The sequence below is a fragment of the Triticum aestivum genome, chromosome 1D (assembly GCF_018294505.1).
Source record: "Triticum aestivum cultivar Chinese Spring chromosome 1D, IWGSC CS RefSeq v2.1, whole genome shotgun sequence".
Taxonomy (NCBI): domain Eukaryota; kingdom Viridiplantae; phylum Streptophyta; class Magnoliopsida; order Poales; family Poaceae; genus Triticum; species Triticum aestivum.
Genome location: NC_057796.1, coordinates 273,125,121 through 273,144,410, shown reverse-complemented (window position 1 = coordinate 273,144,410; position 19,290 = coordinate 273,125,121). Strand labels below are relative to the sequence as shown.

Below are 19,290 nucleotides of genomic sequence, written 5' to 3'. Positions count from 1 at the left end.
TTCTTCCCTACTATCCATTGCACGTGTCTATCTTACAATGTCTGTACATTCAATTACTTTTCTTGTTTATCAGCCATTTCAATTGGAGGGGGTGATGGCAGTATCTGTGGGAGTAAAAACACGGTCTTCAGAAAAGATCGTGCTACATGTCGATGGAGATAGAACCACGGTTGTACTTGTCCAAGAACCAGCCCCACCACACATAACCCAGACTCACGCAGATTGTACCCCTACCCGGTTGGATAGAGAACCAGCTACACCCCTTCTAACCCCAACCCCAGCAGATAGTAACCCAGTTCCCGTTGACACAGCACCGTCTCCACCATAGAGCACCCAAACACGAGCAGTTAGTAAGGCAACTGCAGTGCCCAAAGCACGAGGACCACCACTCTGAACCCCAAGTCAACGCTTAAAGCAGAAGAAGAATTGTTCTCAGGTCAGGTTCCGTAGCTATGGTTCATACTACTTTGCTCTTGCATCATTGTATTTACTCATACCAATTAGTTTCAAATTTGAAGGATGCAACTGAAACTCCAATGGCGCAACAGGTATGTTTTAAACCTGTTTCTTTAACGTGGTTGCTGTTGTAACTTGCTCTATGTTGATTTCAGTTTCAATTGAATAAATAGTTATATTCTCATGCCATGCACCTTACATTGTTGTGTAGTTTTCCACACTTGTATTCTGTCTAAGCTGCTTTGTCTTAAATAGATATGATTCGAACGGTATCTATCTTGATTTGGCAACATAAACTAGAATGATATAGACCATACAGTGACCATACTACATAGATATATGTTTGTTTCATGTTGTTATCATGTCCACCTTACTACTGAACTAGTTTACCAAAATGAGTTTCATATATTACATTGTAAACATGTGATGTGTTTGTTTGTTTCTCTTTTAGAATGCGGATAAAATATTGGAGAAGAGTACCACGTTATGCAATGGTACAGGAAGTAATGCAGATAAGGTTCAAGATAGTGAGACATCCCTGTTGGTCTCCAAGAAAGCTGACAAAAATTATATTGAAGACACTGAGACAACCCCAAAGTCATGTCTTGATGTAGTGTTCGAGTTACTCGCTACTACTGTTGGCACCAGCTCTTCGAACTTGCTGCCTGAATCAGTTCGGCTTCTTGAGTCTCAACTTCATATTGAAAGACATCGATCAGATGTTATGCGACAGGAAGACGAAGGACTGAGGAAGTCCCTACAGAATTCAGATGCATACTTTCTGGTGCAACAGCAAGTGCTGGAGGATTTAAGCACCAAACAAGAGAAAGTTAATAAGCTTGCTAAGCATCTTGCCAGCATTATGGGTACCCAGGATATTGTTTCTTGAGCTCTTCTGAAGTGGTTTCAGTTCTGGACTTGTTTTGTTGCGGCGTTTATATGCTGCTTTGTTCCCTATATTTGCACTGGTGGCGAACTTTGATGCCCAGTGGATGTAATATGTGTAATAGCCGTGATAGCCTAGCGTAAGTTGCTTGCCTATTTATTTCCTTATTGTCTTGTTTATTTGTTTTCTTGTAGTCAGTTCAGTTCTTTTTCCGCGGTTTGCTAGTGGCCGCAATAACCTATTTTTAAAACTAGGCCACGTTAACCATGGGCTACATATTTACTGTAGTTAACATGGGCCTCCTACGGGCCGTAGAAACAATGGGCCTTCTAAGGGCCGTAGAAACAATGGGCCTTCTATGGGGCGTAGAAACCATGGGCCTTATACGGGCCGTTGACATAATGGGCCTTCTATGGGTCGTATCATCAATGGGCCTTCTACGAGCTGTATGATCGGTTGGCCAAACATGGGCCAATAACAGACCACATTATGGTCGTAAATGGGCTAGAGTTGAAATCGTCCGTTCATGGGCCGACCATAACGGGCCGTCGTTAATCAGCCGTATTTGATGACGCTATGAAAACGGCACAACGTATCAACTGGCCACAAATGGGCCGACTGTAACCACGGGCTGAATTTGGCCCACAAGCAGAAAATGACAATAACGGGCTGAAAGTAAACGAATGCTGGAAATGAGCCTAAGAATAAATGGGCCATGAGAAGGCCGAAAGATAACATGGGCTGGAAACGGCCCAACGGAATAATGGGCCGTTAATGGGTATAAAGTGATACACTGTTCATTACGGGCCAGTTTTACCACGGGCCGTTAATGGGCCGAGGGTTACTAAGGGCCTCATATGGGCCGAAAGACATCATGGGCCATACATGGGCCGGAAGTTAAAACGGGCTCGAATTATATTGGACGGCCCAGATGACGCTACTGGGCCTAATTCGGATAGGCCGTAAATGGGCCCTCGGTTAGCGGGCTGTAAATGGGCTATATGCGAATAGGCCGTTAACAGGCTTGCCGTGGGCCGGCCCGCCACCTTTTGACCAAGTCAAACGGGCCGGCCTTTTCACAGGAATGGTCCTCTGTTGGGCCGTGCCACATGTCGACATATCATAGGCGCTTTGGGTCCAATGAGTGGATGACATCTGTCCCAATGGCGAGCCGACACGTGTTCCCTCCAGCCAATGATGATTTTACATGTGGAAAATCCCCATTGGTCGGGGCTGTTAATGGGTTACCGGATCCAAAACCGGACCCGATAGCTTAACGCGTTCCGTTACGGTGGATGCCACGTGTCGGTCAGCCTTGACGAAAGCACTTCTGCGACGCGCGATTTATCATCATGGAAGTGGACACTTCCGTGATGATAATTTTGGTAATGTCATGGAACACTTCTACGACAGCACATGTATGACTATCTTGATTCTGTCATAAATTTTTCATGGATGTACATGCATGAAAGAAAACGTGACCTACTGTGACAAACACGTCAATTATGTTAATAAATGGATTATGAATAATCGGATAATTAGCCTACTAATGGTGAATTAGCTTGCTAATTGGGTTTTGCTATTGCAAACGGTTGTTAAAAAAATACCGTGGGCGATGACCTCAGGCAACGCACACAGTTTCTAGGAATAAACCGTGTTGGATCAATGAACAATCACACACGACTTTCTCTTGAAAACTGTTTGCGTTAGGCCACCTTGTGCAAACGTTTACCGAATAAAAACTGTGTGTGATGGACAACCTTTGTCACACAGTTTCTTCTATGGACCGTGTGTGATACATTCAATAACGCAAACGATTTAACGGGAAAAATTGTGTGTGATGTACCTGTGAACGAAAACGTTTTCCTTGGAGCGACTGTGTGGGATGTACATACGAACGGAAACGTTTAGTGGGGACTGACTGTGTGGGATGTACTTGCGGCCAGAAACAATTTCGCCGTATAATTGTATTTTTTTGCTCTACTGTATGTATTTTCGTATTTGAGCGCTCGCCGGTCACACATGACCTCATTTTGCCGAACGTGTGTGCCAGGAGGGCATATCCCCGACGGTTTCTGGGTCGTGTGGGAAGGACCCCCCTATCGCCCACACTCACTTGGCGACGATTCCAAATGTCGTCGCGGAAAGGGGTTAAAAATCGTTTGTTTAGGACCGACGCGTACTAGTGTTAGGGTATCCTATGAAGACGCACTTCTCAGCTTTGGGTTCGAACTTATCAGGCTAAAGCTTTCAGACATAAGCATTGCATCCCCAAATTTTTAGAAACTACAACTTAGGTTTCTTGCCAAATCATAGTTCATACGGTGTCGTCTTAATAGATTTAGATGGTGCCCTATTTGACATGAACTAGATAATTCCCCGCGCGTTGATGCGGGATACAATGCGAGCTTTAGTTGATTCGATGAGTGAAGTCTGGAGGATGTGTTGGTCCGCATTATATGGCTCCATGTTAATAAGTATTTAGCACAAAGCAATTGCTCCAATGAAACAACGTCAAATGAAACAAATAAACTCCATTTGGTTACTTAGTCATTAGTACATTGCAATAGGAAATAAAATAACATAATAGAAATGGCAACAAATGGATCATTATCAAATGCAATAGAAGTTAGAGTAAGAGCAATTAGTGAGCAACCACCGAACACCATGTTAAAATGTACAATGCAAGAGTCTGTTCCCATATTTAGATAGCTTGAAGGAAAAACACAAAGTGTTCCTTATGCAGCTTTCTTGTACTAATTAATGTTACAAAGGAAGGGTGGAAGCAAAGTAAAAATCATCGGTTTTGGTTATAACATTTACCTTCAAATTATGCAAATGAGATGATCGTGCTTTGAATGTAGGCCAACTCCCCGCGACCCGCTCCCACCCCCGAAACCCTCGCCGCCGCCACCTCCCCTGCCCATCTCCGGCGGGATCCGGCCGCCCTCGCCGGCGCGTGGCCCGAATCCGCCCCCTCCCCCGCCCTTCCTTCCCCGCCCCTCCTTCCGCCCTCACGCTGCCTCCCCGGGAGGTGGCCGGGGCGGCCCCTGCGTCTTTCCTCTCGGCTTCGCATCCTCTTCCTCTCCCCTGCTGTCGCCGGCTGGCGCCCCCGGCTCCGGCCCGGGGGGTGCCGGCGGCGGCAGGATCTCCTCTCCCCGCGCGCGTCCTCCTGGCCCGGGGAAGGGGGGCGGCGGCGGTGTCGCTCGGCTTGGCGGCGGTCCGGTGAAACGGCGGGGTGGCCGGCGACGGACGTGGTGGCGGCGCTGCTCCTTGGCGGCGGGGCGGCGTGGTGGTGCAGGGTGGCCGACGTCGCGCCCCCGGCCCAGATCTAGGCCCGACGGGCCCCATCTGGGTCCTAGCGGGCCGGCCCCCGGCGTGGCTCGTTGTCTGCGGCGCGGTGAGGAGGAGGAGCGGCTCGGATACGGGGCGTCGGCGCCGATGGCGTGCCGGCAGCAGCGCGAAGGCGGGAGCTTTACGGGCCCACGAGGGCTCGGCCAGGCCTGTGGGCCCACGGGCCTGGTGTGCTCCTGCTATTGCGTCCGGACGGCTACCATCGCTGACGGTGGAGGTGGGGCCCTCCCGCGTGCCGACGGTGCTGATGCCCTAGTCCCGGCTCTGATTCTTCGCCGCGCTGTCCTCACTTCGCGGTGTCGTGGTGAGACCGCGTGAGGGGCTCATGACCGCGTTGGCGCATGGTGGTGGTTGGTTTGGTGGCTGGATCCAGAGCGCCCGAGGTGCGGGTTGGGATCGGGGGAAACCCCTGTCGGCGCGGCCGACACCGGCGCGGTGGCGCCTATGGGTGCCACCTGACCTTCCGGGAGGGCGTCGGGGGCTACCCTTCCTCTCGCCTCGTCGTGTACCGGGGGAAACCCTTGGTAGCAGCGTCGTCATCGTCGCGATCCTTCTTGGAGGTGTTGATAGGTGCCGGCGCTTCGGAGTCTTGGAGCCTAGTGAAAGATCCTGGTGGGCGCAGCGATCGCGAGGCTTCTTCGTTTTTGTTGATCCACCGTTGTCGGCATTTGTTTCTTTTGCTCTTTCTCTGTCGTTTCTTTTGGGCGTGACTGTGCTGCTTCCGCTCCAGCACCTATCTCTGTATGGTTCGGTTGGTTGCTTTGTATACAAAGCGGGGGGAAACCCTTTTTGGTAATGTAGGCCAACTCTGGATGGCAAAACATAATAAACAGAAGTTCAAAATTGCTTAATGCTCAAATATAAAGGATGGATGCATAAGCACAATCTTTTTTTACTGAAAAATGCTGAAAAAAGAACATGAGATTAATGCTATGTAAATAAATTAACCAAATATGAAGGATAATGAAGAATTTGTGCCTTTGTGACCCTTCAAACATGTAGTATTTTCTCAAGTGTAAGAGACAACAGAATGTATTTTGCTTCACCCAAAAAAGACTATAGAATGTATTATTCCAAAGGATAATGATAATGTAGTTGCAGATGATGGGAAAGATGGTCTCTCAGGTCACTCAAGAATATGTAATATCTTTTTTCAAGAATGAAGAAAATGTAATAGTTGACAATCCATGAAGTAATCAGTGGAACTTCCCTTTTGACCTACAAATTACCTGGCTACTATAAAAACTGATGGGATTAGAGAGTTGTTTCTGTAGTGGAAATCTGCGACAGTAGTGGGTTAGCGAGAGTAATCCCATTAGTCTTGTGCAGTGGTGTTACCATAGCTATGGCCTGCTTGTTAACTCTCTTGTAACACCTTCCTCCCTATTTTAATATAACGAATTATCGATGCGCGGAGCTCCTACGGATGCTTTGGAATTCTGCAAACAAAGCCAAGAAATGACTCGGTATGACATACAGGGCAATGAATAATTATTGAGATAGACCAACTTAAGAAGATGAAAACATAAGTACGATAACACACAATCTTATCTCGATGGAGAAACAAAGAAAACAACTTGCAGGAGCACATGCTTTGAACGCAGAATTAACCACGCAGATCCAAAGGTTTGACAAAGGCATTATCCAACATTACTATGTGAATCATCAATTCTGCATTGTCAGACAATTAGAGGTGCGCAGTACTGAATCCCATAGAGCTAAGTTGTTACACATGATTCAACAGACTTCAAGCATGCTCCATATTTGTTAATTCAGATCAAATATGCAATCTGAGCGACCGCTATTCAACTCTAGATCAAAGAGAACGTGCGGATCTACAACACCAGTAGCAACATAATCATAATAGTATGATTCATGCATAGATCAACTTACCATAGTAATTGTGATACTACAGATGTGAACTTTGGGGTGAGCATACAGTGCGTAGAATAAGGGGCGTCATACATACTTGATATTGAGAATATCTAGAACAGACCATATGGTGGAGTCATCGACGATGACATGGACCTATTCATGAACCCCTGATGTCCACCCTGCCTGCAGCAACGGCAAGAGATACTCGTCAGTGCATTCGGAGCTAGCCACCTTGCAAATCATTCATGAGGATACCTAAAGGAGAGTTGTGGCAGCGTGAGTACGTCATTGCTCTGTTGGTGCTATGGGTTGCAAACTTGCAATCGCTCACTACTTTTGATCATGCACATAAGAAAATACGAAACGAAATGAAAGACGCGAACAACAAATACCTGCAAGGAGATTCACAAAAAAAACCCTGCAAGGAGCCTAGAATACATGTTGATACGATAGATACATGCATCTTGACCAGAACACTGGTAGGGTCAACACGTCACTCCGGAGCGGGCAGCAACTCCTCGCCTCCTCTTCGCAGACCATGAGATGGTACTCCAGGGTCCAGGCCATCACATCCTCGAGGCTGCAGTCAGTGGTGGCCTCAATGCACCAACCGGCATCATCAGTACATACGACAAAGGCCTCGCCAGCCTTCACCGAGCCGACGAAGCAGCCGGCGAATTTGGGGTTCTCCACCAGCGCGCGACAGCATGGTGCGGATCGCCTCGGTCGGCCTGGCATCGTCGATCTGCAGGCTGCTGTTGTGCCGGAACACGTGCAGAGAGCCAGAGACCGCGTGGTTTGGCGCAGTCCGGGAACTGGATCTGGCGCGGCTGGCAGAGATGAAGCGACGGGGCTAGATCAAATAAGGCCGATGGAGCAGGAAGCCAAAGGACGGGCATTAGTTATTGAAGATGGGCCACGGCGGTACAAAGTGGAAGGAGAAAGGGCAACAGCTTCATCATCAGATTAATAATAGATGCTGTCTTGCAGATAAATCGATGGTCTGTGCGTGGCTTTTGGATTTCTGAGCAAATCTGGTGGGCTCTAAAATATTAATTTTGTGTACATGAGAAGAATTGCTGACGTGGCTACATGATGATGTGGATGGGTTGCATGTTGAGAGAATTGGTAGTAGTGGGGATCAACTTCTTAAGAATGTATGATGCGTCTGTCTCTAATGCATAACCCCAAAACAATAAAGGCAAATCGGTAAAAGACATCATAGAATGCACCATATCTAATAAAGTACGATTACGACGTTCGGACACACCGTTACGCTATGGTGTTCGAGGTGGCCTGAGTTGTGAAACAATTTCACATTGTCTTAAATGAAGGCGAAACTCGTAACTCAAATATTCGCCTCCGCGATCGGATCGTAGAAACTTTATTTTCTTGTTACGATGATTCTCCACTTCATTCTGAAATTCTTTGAACTTTTCAAATTTTCAGACTTGTGTTTTATTAAGTAGATATACCCATACCTACTTAAATCATTTGTGAAGGTTAGAAAATAACGATACCCGCCACGAGCTTTAACACCCATCGGATCACATACATCGGTATGTATTATTTTCAATAACTCATTAGTTCGTTCCATTGTTTCGGAGAACAGAGTTTTAGTCATCTTACCTATGGGGCATGGTTCGCAAGTATCAAATGTTTCATAATCAAGTGATTCCAAAAGACCATCTGCATGGAGTTTCTTCATGCGCTTTACACTAATATGACCTAAACGGCAGTGCCACAAGTATGTTGCACTATCATTATCAACTTTGCATATTTTGGCATCAATGTTATGAATATGTGTGTCACTACGATCGAGATTCAACAAGAATAGACCATTCATTAAACGTGCATGACCATAAAAGATATTACTCATATAAATAGAACAACCATTATTCTCTGAATTAAATAAATAACCGTCTGGCAATAAAGAAGACCAAATATAATGTTCATGCTCAACACTGGCACCAAATAACAATTATTCAGGTCTAAACTAATCCCAGAGGTAGATGTAGAGGTAGCGTGCCGACGGCGATCACATCAACCTTGGAACCATTCCCGACGCGGATCATCACCTCGTCCTTAGCCAATCTTCGTTTATTCCGTGGCTCTTGTTTCGAGTTACAAATATGAGCAACCGAACTAGTATCAAATACTCAGGCGCTACTATGAGCATTAGTAAGGGACACATCAATAACATGTATATCAAATATACCTTTGTTCACTTTGCCATCCTTCTTATCTGCCAAGTATTTGGGGCAGTTCTGCTTCCAGTGACCATTTCCTTTGCAGTAGAAGCACTCAGTTTCAGGCTTGGGTCCAGCTTTGGGTTTCTTCACGGGAGCGGAACTTGCTTGCCATTCTTCTTGAAGTTCCCTTTCTTTCCCTTGCCCTTTTTCTTGAAACTAGTGGTCATGTTAACCATCAACACTTGATGCTCTTTCTTGATTTCTACCTCTGCTGATTTCAGCATCGTGATGAGCTCGGGAATCATTTTTGTTCATCACGAAGCCTTTTGTAGCTTGGTGGCAGTGACTGAAGAACTCTGTCAATTAACACTCTCAACTGAAAGATCAATTCCCAGCTGAGTCAAGTGGTTATGATACCCAGACATTTTGAGTATGTGTTCACTGACAGAACTATTCTCCTCCATCTTCCAGCTATAGAACTTGTCGGATACATCATATCTCTCAACCCGGGCATTTGCTTGAAATATCAACTTCAGCTCTTGGAACATCTCATATGCCCGTGGCGTTCAAAACGTCTTTGAAGTCCCGGTTCTAAGCCGTAAAGCATGGCACACTGAACTATTAAGTAGTCATCAGATCGAGCCTGTCAGACATTCCGTGTAGTTGCTACGATCATCTTTCAACTTAGCTTTCTCTAGGAACGTATTAAAATTCAAGGGAACGGTAGCACGGGCCATTGATCTACAACATAAATATGCAAAAACTATTAAGACTAAGTTCATGATAAATTTTAGTTCAAATAATGAAATTACTAATGAACTCCCACTTAAATCAACATCCCACAAGTTGTCTAAGTGATACATGATCCAAATCAACTAACCCATGCCCGATCATCACGTAAGATGGGGTAGTCTTCAATGGTGAAGACCTCTATGCTGATCATATCTACTATATGACTCATATTTGACCTTTTTGTCTCCAGTGTTCTGAGACCATGTCTGTACATGCTAGGCTCATCAAGTTTACCTAAGTATTCCGCATGTGCAAAACTGGCTTACACCCGTTGTATGTGAACGTAGAGTCTATCACACCCGATCATCACGAGGTGCTTCGAAACGACGAACTTTGGCAATGGTGCATACTCTGGGAGAACACTTTTATCTTGAAATTAAGTGAAGGGATCATCTTATAACGCTACCGTCGTTCCAAGCAAATAAGATGCATAGGATAAACATCACATGTAATCAAAATATGTGACATGATATGGCCATAATCATCTTGTGCTTTTGATCTCCATCTCCAAAGCATCGGCATGATCTCCATTGTCACCGCCATGACACCTTGATCTCCAACGTTGCGTCGGGATCATCTCACCAACTATTGCTTCTACAACTATTGCTAACGCATAGCGATAAAGTAAAGCAATTACATGGCGCTTACGTGATTGACACGCGGGTCATACAATAATTAAAGACAACCCTAAGGCTCCTGCCAGTTGTCAAACTCATCGACATGCAAGTCATGAACTTATTACAAAACATGATCATCTCATACATCAACATATATCACATCACATCTTAACCATATCATATCACAACATGCCCTACAAAAACAAGTTAGACGTCATCTACTTTGTTGTTGCAAGTTTTATGTGGCTGCTACGGGCAACTAGCAAGAACCGTCCTTACCTACGTAAAACCACAACGGTGATTATCAAGTTTATTGTTTTAACCTTCTGCAAGGACCGACCGTAGTCAAATCTAGTTCAACTAAAGTAGGAGAAACAGACACCCGCCAGCCACCTTTATGTAAAATAAGTTGCATGTCAGTCGGTGGAACCGGTCTCATGTACGTGGACATGTAAGGTTGGTCCGGGCCGCTTCATCCCACAATACCGCTGAATCAAAATAAGACGTTGGTGGTAAGCAGTATGAACATCACCGCCCACAACTCCTTTGTGTTCTACTCGTGCATATCATCTACGCATAGACCTAGCTCTTGATGCCACTGTTGGGGAATGTTGCATGGAAAAAAATCTACGCACACGCAAGATCTATCCATGGAGATGCATAGCTACGAGAGGGGGAGAGCATCTACGTACCCTTGTAGATTGCTAAGCGGAAGCGTTTATCAACATGGTTGATGTAGTCGTACACATTCACGATCCGAAACCGATCAAGTACCAATCGTACGGCACCTCCTCGTTCAGCACACGTTCAGCTCGATGACGTCCTCGCCTTCTCGATCCAGCAAGAGAGGCGAAGTAGTAGATGAGTTCCGGTAGCACGACGACATGGTGACGGAGGTGGTGAAACTATCCGCAGGGCTTCGCCAAGCACAACGGACATGGACGGAGGAGGAACTAGAACTAGAGGGAGACGGGGCGCCGCACACGGCTTGGGGATCATGGTGTATGTTGCCCCTCTCCCTCCTCACATATATATAGGTGGAGGGGGAGGGGAGGCAGCCCAAGGGTGCCCCCCTTCCTTTCTTTGCGCTCGGGGATGCCCCCCCCCCTTTCCTTTCTCTCATGTGGAAGAGAAGGCAGGAGGGGCTACCCCTCCCCCTTTTCCTTCCCTAAGGGCTGACGGCCTAGAGGTGGGGCACACCAGCCCCTTGTGGGCTGGTGTGCTTCCCTCGTTGGCCCAACAAGCCCCGTGGCCTCCCGTAACCCCTTCCGGTACTCCGATAAAACTCATGTGCATTCCAAAACCTTTCCGGAGACCAAATAGTATCGTCCTATATATCAATCTTTACCTATGGACCATTCCGGAGCTCCTCGTCATGTCCGTGATCTCATCCGGGACTCTGAACAACATTCGGTCACCAACTCACATAACTCATATAATACTATATCATCAAAGAACGTTAAGCGTGCAGACCCTACGGGTCCGAGAATGATGTAGACATGACCGGGACGCTTCTCGGGTCAATACAATTCTAGCATGAATAATAAACCTTTTTCATGATTAAGGCAATATAATAATAACCACTTTATTATTGCCTCTAGGGCATATTTCCAACATGATCAAACCCCGGAACTCATTGGGTGTTAATCACATGGCGACGTGGACTAGATTATTGACTCTAGTGCAAGTGGGAAACTGTTGGAAATATGCCCTAGAGGCAATAATAATATGGTTATTATCATATTTCCCATTCATGATAAATGTTTATTATTCATGCTATAATTGTATTGGCCGAAAACTTAAATACATGTGTGAATACAAAAACTACACTGTGTCCCCAGTAAGCCTCTACTAGACTAGATCTTTGATCAAAGATGGTTAAGGTTTCCTAACCATAGACATGAGTTGTCATTTGATAACAGGATCACATCATTAGGAGAATGATGTGATGGACAGACCCAACTGTAAGCTTAGCATTAGATCGTTTAGTTATTTGCTATAGCTTTCTTCATGTCAAGTATTTGTTCCTTCAACCATGAGATCATGCCACTCCCAGATACCGGAGGAATGCCTTGTGTGCTATCAAACATCACTTCATAAATGGGTGATCATAAAGGTGCTCTACAGGTATCTCTGAAGGAGTCTGTTGGGTTGCATGGATCAAGACTGAGATTTGTCGTTCCGTGTGACAGAGAGATATCTCTGGGCCCTCTCGGTAATAAAACATCATAAGAAGCTTCATGGAACTAATGAGTTTAGTCATGAGATCTTGTATTACGGAACGAGTAAAGAGACTTGCCGGTAACGGAGTCTCGTTCATGTCTGCATGTTCCCGAACCCGTAGGGTCGCACACTTAACATTCGGTAGCGCTAGGGTAGTGTTGAGATATTAGTAGTGGAAAGTCCAAGGGCTTTTCAGAGTCCTGCATGGGATCCGAGACATCACCAGGAGCTCTGGAATGGTCCGGAGGTAAAGATTCATATATGGAAAGTTGTTATCGGGGTTTCGAAAAAAGTTCGAGTTTTTTCGGTATTATACCAGGAAGGTTCTAGAAGGTTCTGGAGTGGGGCCCACCTGCATGAGGGACCCACATGAACATGGGTAGTGGGGAAAGTCCCCATACCCCTGGTATAGCCGCACCAAGATCCTCCTTAAAAGAAATAGTATCATATCCCGAAGGGATAAGATCAGAATCCCTAAAAAGGGGGGATAGCGATCGGTGGAGAAGGAAAGGAGAGATTTCCCTTCCCGCCCCTTTGACCAACGACCCTAGGGCCTTGGAGGGCAAGTCACCAGCCCCCTCCATGCCTATATAAAGATGGGGAGGCATTGGGGGCAACCGCCCTTTGACCCTTGCCCGTTACCTCTCCCAACTCCTCCCACGTTTCACTGGTATGCGCTTGGTGAAGCTCTAATGGAGTTCCGCTACCACCACCACACCGTCGTGTTGGTTCAAATCTCATCTACCCCCTCCCCCTCCCTTGCTGGATCAAGAAGGAGAGGATGTTGCCGAGCCGTACGTGTGCTAAACTCGGAGGTGCCACATGTGCGGTACTTGGATCGGATTGGATCGCGACGCGATTACGACTACACCAACCACGATCTCTAGATCGTTAATGCTTTCGCTCTAGAAGGGAATGCAGACACCACTCCCCACTCGTTGCTATACATCTCCTAGATTAGATCTTGGGTGTTTCGTAGGAATTTTTTTGATTTTCATGCTTCGTTCCCCATCAGACGCGTCATTTATCGTCATGGAATTGGACACTTCCGTGATGATAATTTTGGTATTGTCATGGAACACTTCTACGACAGCACAAATATGACTATCTTGATTCTGTCATAATATCGTCATGGATGTACATGCATGACAGAAAACATGACATAATTTAACAAACACGTATCATCACGGAAGTGTTTTTTTGTAGTGATATAAGTTCCTCTTAGTTAAATTATATCCTTTTAAAGCTATCAAAGTAATGCCCAAGCAAGGAAACCTCTACCAGCTACCACCCGCTACTCTCTAGGTAATTTCTCACCCCCTGCTCCAGAGACTTAGTTGTTTTACTATCTAGATAATCTAGTGTTTTCTAAAATAAATCACTAAAACTTGCCTAAGGGAACCCCAATACTTGACTATAGTTACTTCCAGCAATGACGATAAACAACAAAAGTTGGCTTAATGGGTAGCACTAGATTTTTGTTTAAACAAACCAACTACTTTTGCCTACAGTTTTGTATTTTTGAGCCCAACATGTTAGTACATGACAACGAATATAACCAATTTTTTATTTTAAATCATAGTACTGTTTTTTTGCTTGAACAAACCAACTACTTTTGCCAATAATTTTGTTTTTTTCGAGCCCAGCAGGTCAGTACATGTCAACAAAATCTACAATGTTTTTGCTTAACGGTAGCACTGGATTTGCTAACAACCTCACTACTGGCCTGCAGATTTTTAGGGGGATACATGTGTTGCTCACTTCAACCCAATTTATTGCATAAAAGTGCTCAAGCAGTTGCTCCCAATCTTTTTTATTTCTGCACATAAAGTTTTCTAGCACCCATGAGCACACAAGGAGTTGCTCGTTGGTTACACTTGTTTTGCCTAAACAACCCCTATAAGTTGATTCTTTTTTATTTCTAATGCACTCTGGTTCGAAAACAAATCTAAGGAAAAACAAGAGTGGTCTGGTCAATACATGACAACGAATGTACAAATTTTTGCTTAATTGTAGCACTGAATTTGCCTAAACAACCTCACGAATTTCCTATAGTTTTCAGAGGATACATGATTTGCTCACTTCAGCCCACTTTTGTTTTGCTTAAAAGTGCTCAAGTAGTTGTTCGCACCTTTTTTTGCGCATTAAGTCTCTAGCACCCAGGAGAACATAGGAATTGCTCACTCGTAACACAGTTTTTCCTTAAACAAAGCCTACGAGTTGCCATAAGTTTCTCACAACCTTTTCTTTTCACAAATGAAGTCGCTTTTTTGAGGAACCAACAGGAGCTATGCCTTCTCATTAAGAACAAAACTGATCAATTAATAAGGAAAACGGGTTGAAAACCAATACATTTGCGAGACAGGCACATGCTAGCCCTGAGGTTGCGCACCAGCCGATCCGACAACTCTTCCACCCAAGTGGCTGGAGAAGACACCCCACAACACTACACAGGACTCCAGAGCCACCACACCAACTTCCATAACATCATAATAAGCCTCTAGCAACCATGAGCACACATGAGTTGCTTGCTGGTAACGTTGTTTTTGCTTAAACAAACCTTACAAGTTGTTGCTTTTCTATGCTAACACACTTCCGGCTCCAACGAAAATCTAAGGAAAACAAGAGGGGTTTCTTTGGATGTACAACAAAACAAGTAGTTGGTAGGATTTGCTTATTCCTGCCTAGATAAACCACTATAGCTGCTCACTTTATTCCCCTCTCCTTGTGTTTTTCTTGCAACAGGGCGCATTACAAAACATTGCAGGAGATTAGAGAAACATGGAAAACACAACTGGGGGGAAAGTCTACACCGCGATGAACAATGGTGAGAAGAAATCACACCTTTCTCTCTTGATCTCTTTTTTGGTTGTAGATTTGTAAATCAATTTCTTTAGTTTTCAACCTCTAAAGGTGCAGCCATTGCAGGTTCTTCCGATGGGGTGGAACCAGGGGAAGGGATTCACTGCCCCCGTACTCCTTATGCGTGTGGAAGAAGAAGAAGAAGAAGAAGGGCGTGGGGACATGTGGGGAGAGAAGAAGAAAGAAGGAAGGGAGCCAATGGGTGCAAAGTGTTGACAGCCAGCCCGACGAAGCACATGATCGGGAGATTGGGAGGAGAAAAGCGTGGGAGGTGCGGCACGTTCACGCCTCGTTGGGTGGACGGGACTGTGAGAGGGGGCCAAGTATTTTCTCGTGTTGCTGGGTGGAGGAACACGGGAGACGTTCGCCCCTTTACTTTCTAAATCTGAACTGAGGGGGCCCAAAACATGCCTAATATGGGAGGCTGCCAGGGCCGCTAGCGGGCAAACTAGACGCGTCCTATATTTAATTTGTTTTTAGGCAATCCCACGAAGCTTTATTAAGACGTCACAGCGTTTACAGGGACGAACGAAAGGTTTCCGGGGTGTCCTAACCAAACATTGCGACCCACCCCTAATGTAAGAGCATGCTTCGCTAGATTGTGAGCCTTGAAATTCGAGCTCCTAAACTCGTGGACAAAATTACAGATAGTAAAAGACCTACTTGCCTCTATTATTTCATGACAGATGGGGGCTGCACCCGTCGAAAACCAGCCCACCAAATAGTGCATTGGGAATTTTTGAGGGATTGGGGATGGGCCGGCCCACCAAGACGCCAGTACCAAAGAAGAAGGTCCTGAGTCCCCGATTCCAGGCATTTCCTATTTGGCGCTGCAAGCGCCGGTTACTGTTGTTTCTGCAAACTAGGTTTTTCTTCTGTGTTTAAAAAAGAAAAATTCAAGCAAAATGCGCTGCTCTTGATTCGAACCCGCGACCTCCCCGAGCAAATTACATGTGCAACCACCACGTCACCAGACTGGGTTCTGTTAGAATTGAACTTTCTACCTTTCTTATTCTTTCTTTTCCCTTTTCAGTTTTTCTTTTTTTCCTATTTTCTTTTTTCACTTTTCGTTTTCTGTTTTAAATGGGTGATTGTAAATCGGTGAACTTTTTCTCCAAAATACGTTTCAAAAATGCATGGCCTGTTTTCAATTTTTGTGAACTTTTCTAAAAAAACATGAACTTGTTTTCAAATTCAATGAACTTTTTAAAAAATGATGAACTTTCTTCGAAAATACGATGAACTTTTTTGAAAATTGATGAACTTTTTTCAAATTTGATGAACTTTTTAAAGAAAATTTGATGACCTTTTTTCAAATATGATGCTTTTTTCAAATTTGATGAACTTTTTTCAAATACGATGAACTTTTTTGAAAATTGATGAACTTTTTTTTTTCAAATTCGATGAACATTTTTGAAATCACTGAACTTTTTATCAAAATTGATGAACCTTTTTCAAATTTGATGAACTTTTTTGCCCAATTCATGAACATTTTCAAATTTGATGAACTTTTTTTGAAAATTGATTAACTTTATTTTCAAATTCGATGAACTTTTTTGAAATCGTTGAACTTTTTTATCAAAATTGATGAACGTTTTTCCAATTTGATTATTTTTTCTTTTCAAAATGTGTTAACATTTTTTCTAATTTGATGAACCTTTTTTGTAAAATCGATGAACTTATTTTAGGTTTGTGAACTTTTCTTCTAAAATGAAGTACTTTTTTTCAAAATCACGATCTTTTTCTGAAATAATTGAAAAAAATTAAGTGATACAGTAGATGAATGGTTTTGTGTAATAAAACAGTGCTGCGACCTTGTTATTAAGTATTTGCCTCTAATAATAATCAGAAACGGCAGGTAGCTCATGTGGCTGCTCGCGTTTGTTTGTGAACTCACCCCCTAAACACGATGTCCTCACTTGACAGCTTGGACGCCGATCCTTCGCCGCATCTTCACGAACTTCTGTCATCCCAAAGATCTGATTAGGATATCTGCAAGCTGGTCATTGGTACAAACATAGTTGACGTCAATCTTACTTTCTTCCACGCACTCCCTTAGGTACCGATACCTCGTATCGATGTGTTTCCATCTACCATGATGACACACTGGATTCTTCCACAGAGAGATTGTAGACTTGTCGTCAACGTTGAGCACCACTCGTTCAGGTTCCTTGCCTGTGAGATCACCGAGTAGCCTTCCTAGGCAAACACCTTGACACACCGCGGTTGCAGCTGCAATATATTCCGCTTCACGAGATGATAATGCGACCACCTTCTGCTTTTGTGATAGCCAACTCACTATGCTTCCTCCCAAGAAATATGCCACGCCCGAGGTACTCTTACGGTCGTCCACATCTCCTGCCATGTCGCTATCACTGTAGCCACGTAGCTCCAGCATCTCCTTCTTCTTCTCTCTCAAATAGACACAACCGAAATTTGTTGTCCCTTTGATGTACCTGAGTATATTTTCAACAGCTGCCCAAAGTTCCGCCATGGGTGCTTCCATGAAGCGACTCACTATGCCAACAGAATAGGCCAAGTCCGGTCTTGTATTCGTGAGATACCTCAGCTTTCGGACCACACTTCTATACTCCGTTGCATCAACCGCGGGTGCTTCACTCTTCTTGCTTAGAACAACACAAGGCTTCATCGGAACATGACTTGGGTTGCAATCTTCCATGCTACAACTTTCAACTATCTTCTTTGCATATGCCTCCTGACATTGTGTGATCCCCTCCGGCTTTTGTTGTACCTCTATCCCAAAGTAGTAACTCAAGAGCCCTAGATCAGTCATCTTGAATAGCTCCTCCATTCGTAGCTTGAAGTTTGCAATCACCTCTTGGTCTGCTCCAGTTATCAATAGATCGTCCACATAGATGCCCACTAACAGACGATCCTTGCCTTCACCTCACTTGTACATAGCATGCTCTAGTGGCGCTTTCTCAAATCCAAGAGAAATCAATGTACGATCAAGCTTGATGTTCCATGCCTGAGGAGCTTGTCGTAGCCCGTACAATGCCTTGCGTAGCTTCAATACCTTGTGTTCCTCTCCTTCTTGGATGTACCCCGGTGGTTGTTTCACATACAACTCTTCTTCTAACTCCCTAGTCAAAAACGCAGAGTCCACATCCATATGATGTATCCTCCAAGATTCTTGAGCCGCGAGAGCTATAAGTAGCCTCACCGTGTCCATCCTTGCAAGTGGAGCGGACACTTCTTCGAAATCCATACCTTGGTCTTGCACGTTTGGTTTAGCCACGAGCCTTGCTTTATGCTTCACCAAGTTTCCTTTGGCATCCTTCTTGACTTTGTACACCCACTTGAGCTCTATGGCATTATGTCTGTTGGGAAGATCCACAAGCTCCCATATCTTGTTGTCACGGAATGACCTCAACTCTTCATCCATAGCACGACGCCAACACTCTTTCATAATTGCGTCTTCAAAATTTTCCGGTTCCTCGATGTGCAAACATCGTTGCCCTTTACTCTTCATCTTCACCGAATTTATTCGAAGCGCTTCCTCTGAAGAGATGTCCAACACAGGTCGTTCCTCTGCTATTGGAGAAGATACATTTGCTTTGAAACCTGCCAAAGTTTCTTTTTCTGGCAATTCTGGACCCATTACTCCGCTTCGTGGGCGTTTCGGCCCGTTCAAACTACTTAATGGAGTTACCGGGTTGCACCCTCGTAGAATGCTCCGTGGAGAATCTTCAGCCCGAGGTACTCTAGCTCCAGTACTGCTTGCTGAGCTGCTATGTCCCTCTTTTTCTGTACGTTGTCCATCTTCTAACACATCCACATGGCCATGACTTTCACGTGGTGACGAGCACTTCTTAAGGGAGCTAGCTGCATGCAGCTTATACTGGCCACCACCGTCCTGCTTGTTGGACTGGCCGCTCAGAGTAGCATCCTTGCCAGCAGCCGTAGCACTCACTGCGCTACCATGCCGGGTTAACATGGCTGGTTCGAGCTCTCCTGGCTGAGCGCCGTTTCCTTCTGGATACTGGTTGGGCTGCACCATGTCTCTATACGA

At 45.0% G+C, this 19,290-nt stretch overlaps 1 protein-coding gene across 1 annotated transcript; it reads right to left on the bottom strand.

Annotated features, from left to right (window-relative positions):
• Window positions 1-17,071: 17,071 nt before the first annotated feature.
• LOC123168401 (uncharacterized mitochondrial protein AtMg00810-like) lies at window positions 17,072-18,408 on the bottom strand. The gene has a single exon (XM_044586278.1). It carries the CDS (start codon window positions 18,067-18,069, stop codon window positions 17,224-17,226), a length of 846 nt encoding a protein of 281 aa, XP_044442213.1. The 5' UTR covers window positions 18,070-18,408; the 3' UTR covers window positions 17,072-17,223.
• Window positions 18,409-19,290: the final 882 nt, after the last annotated feature.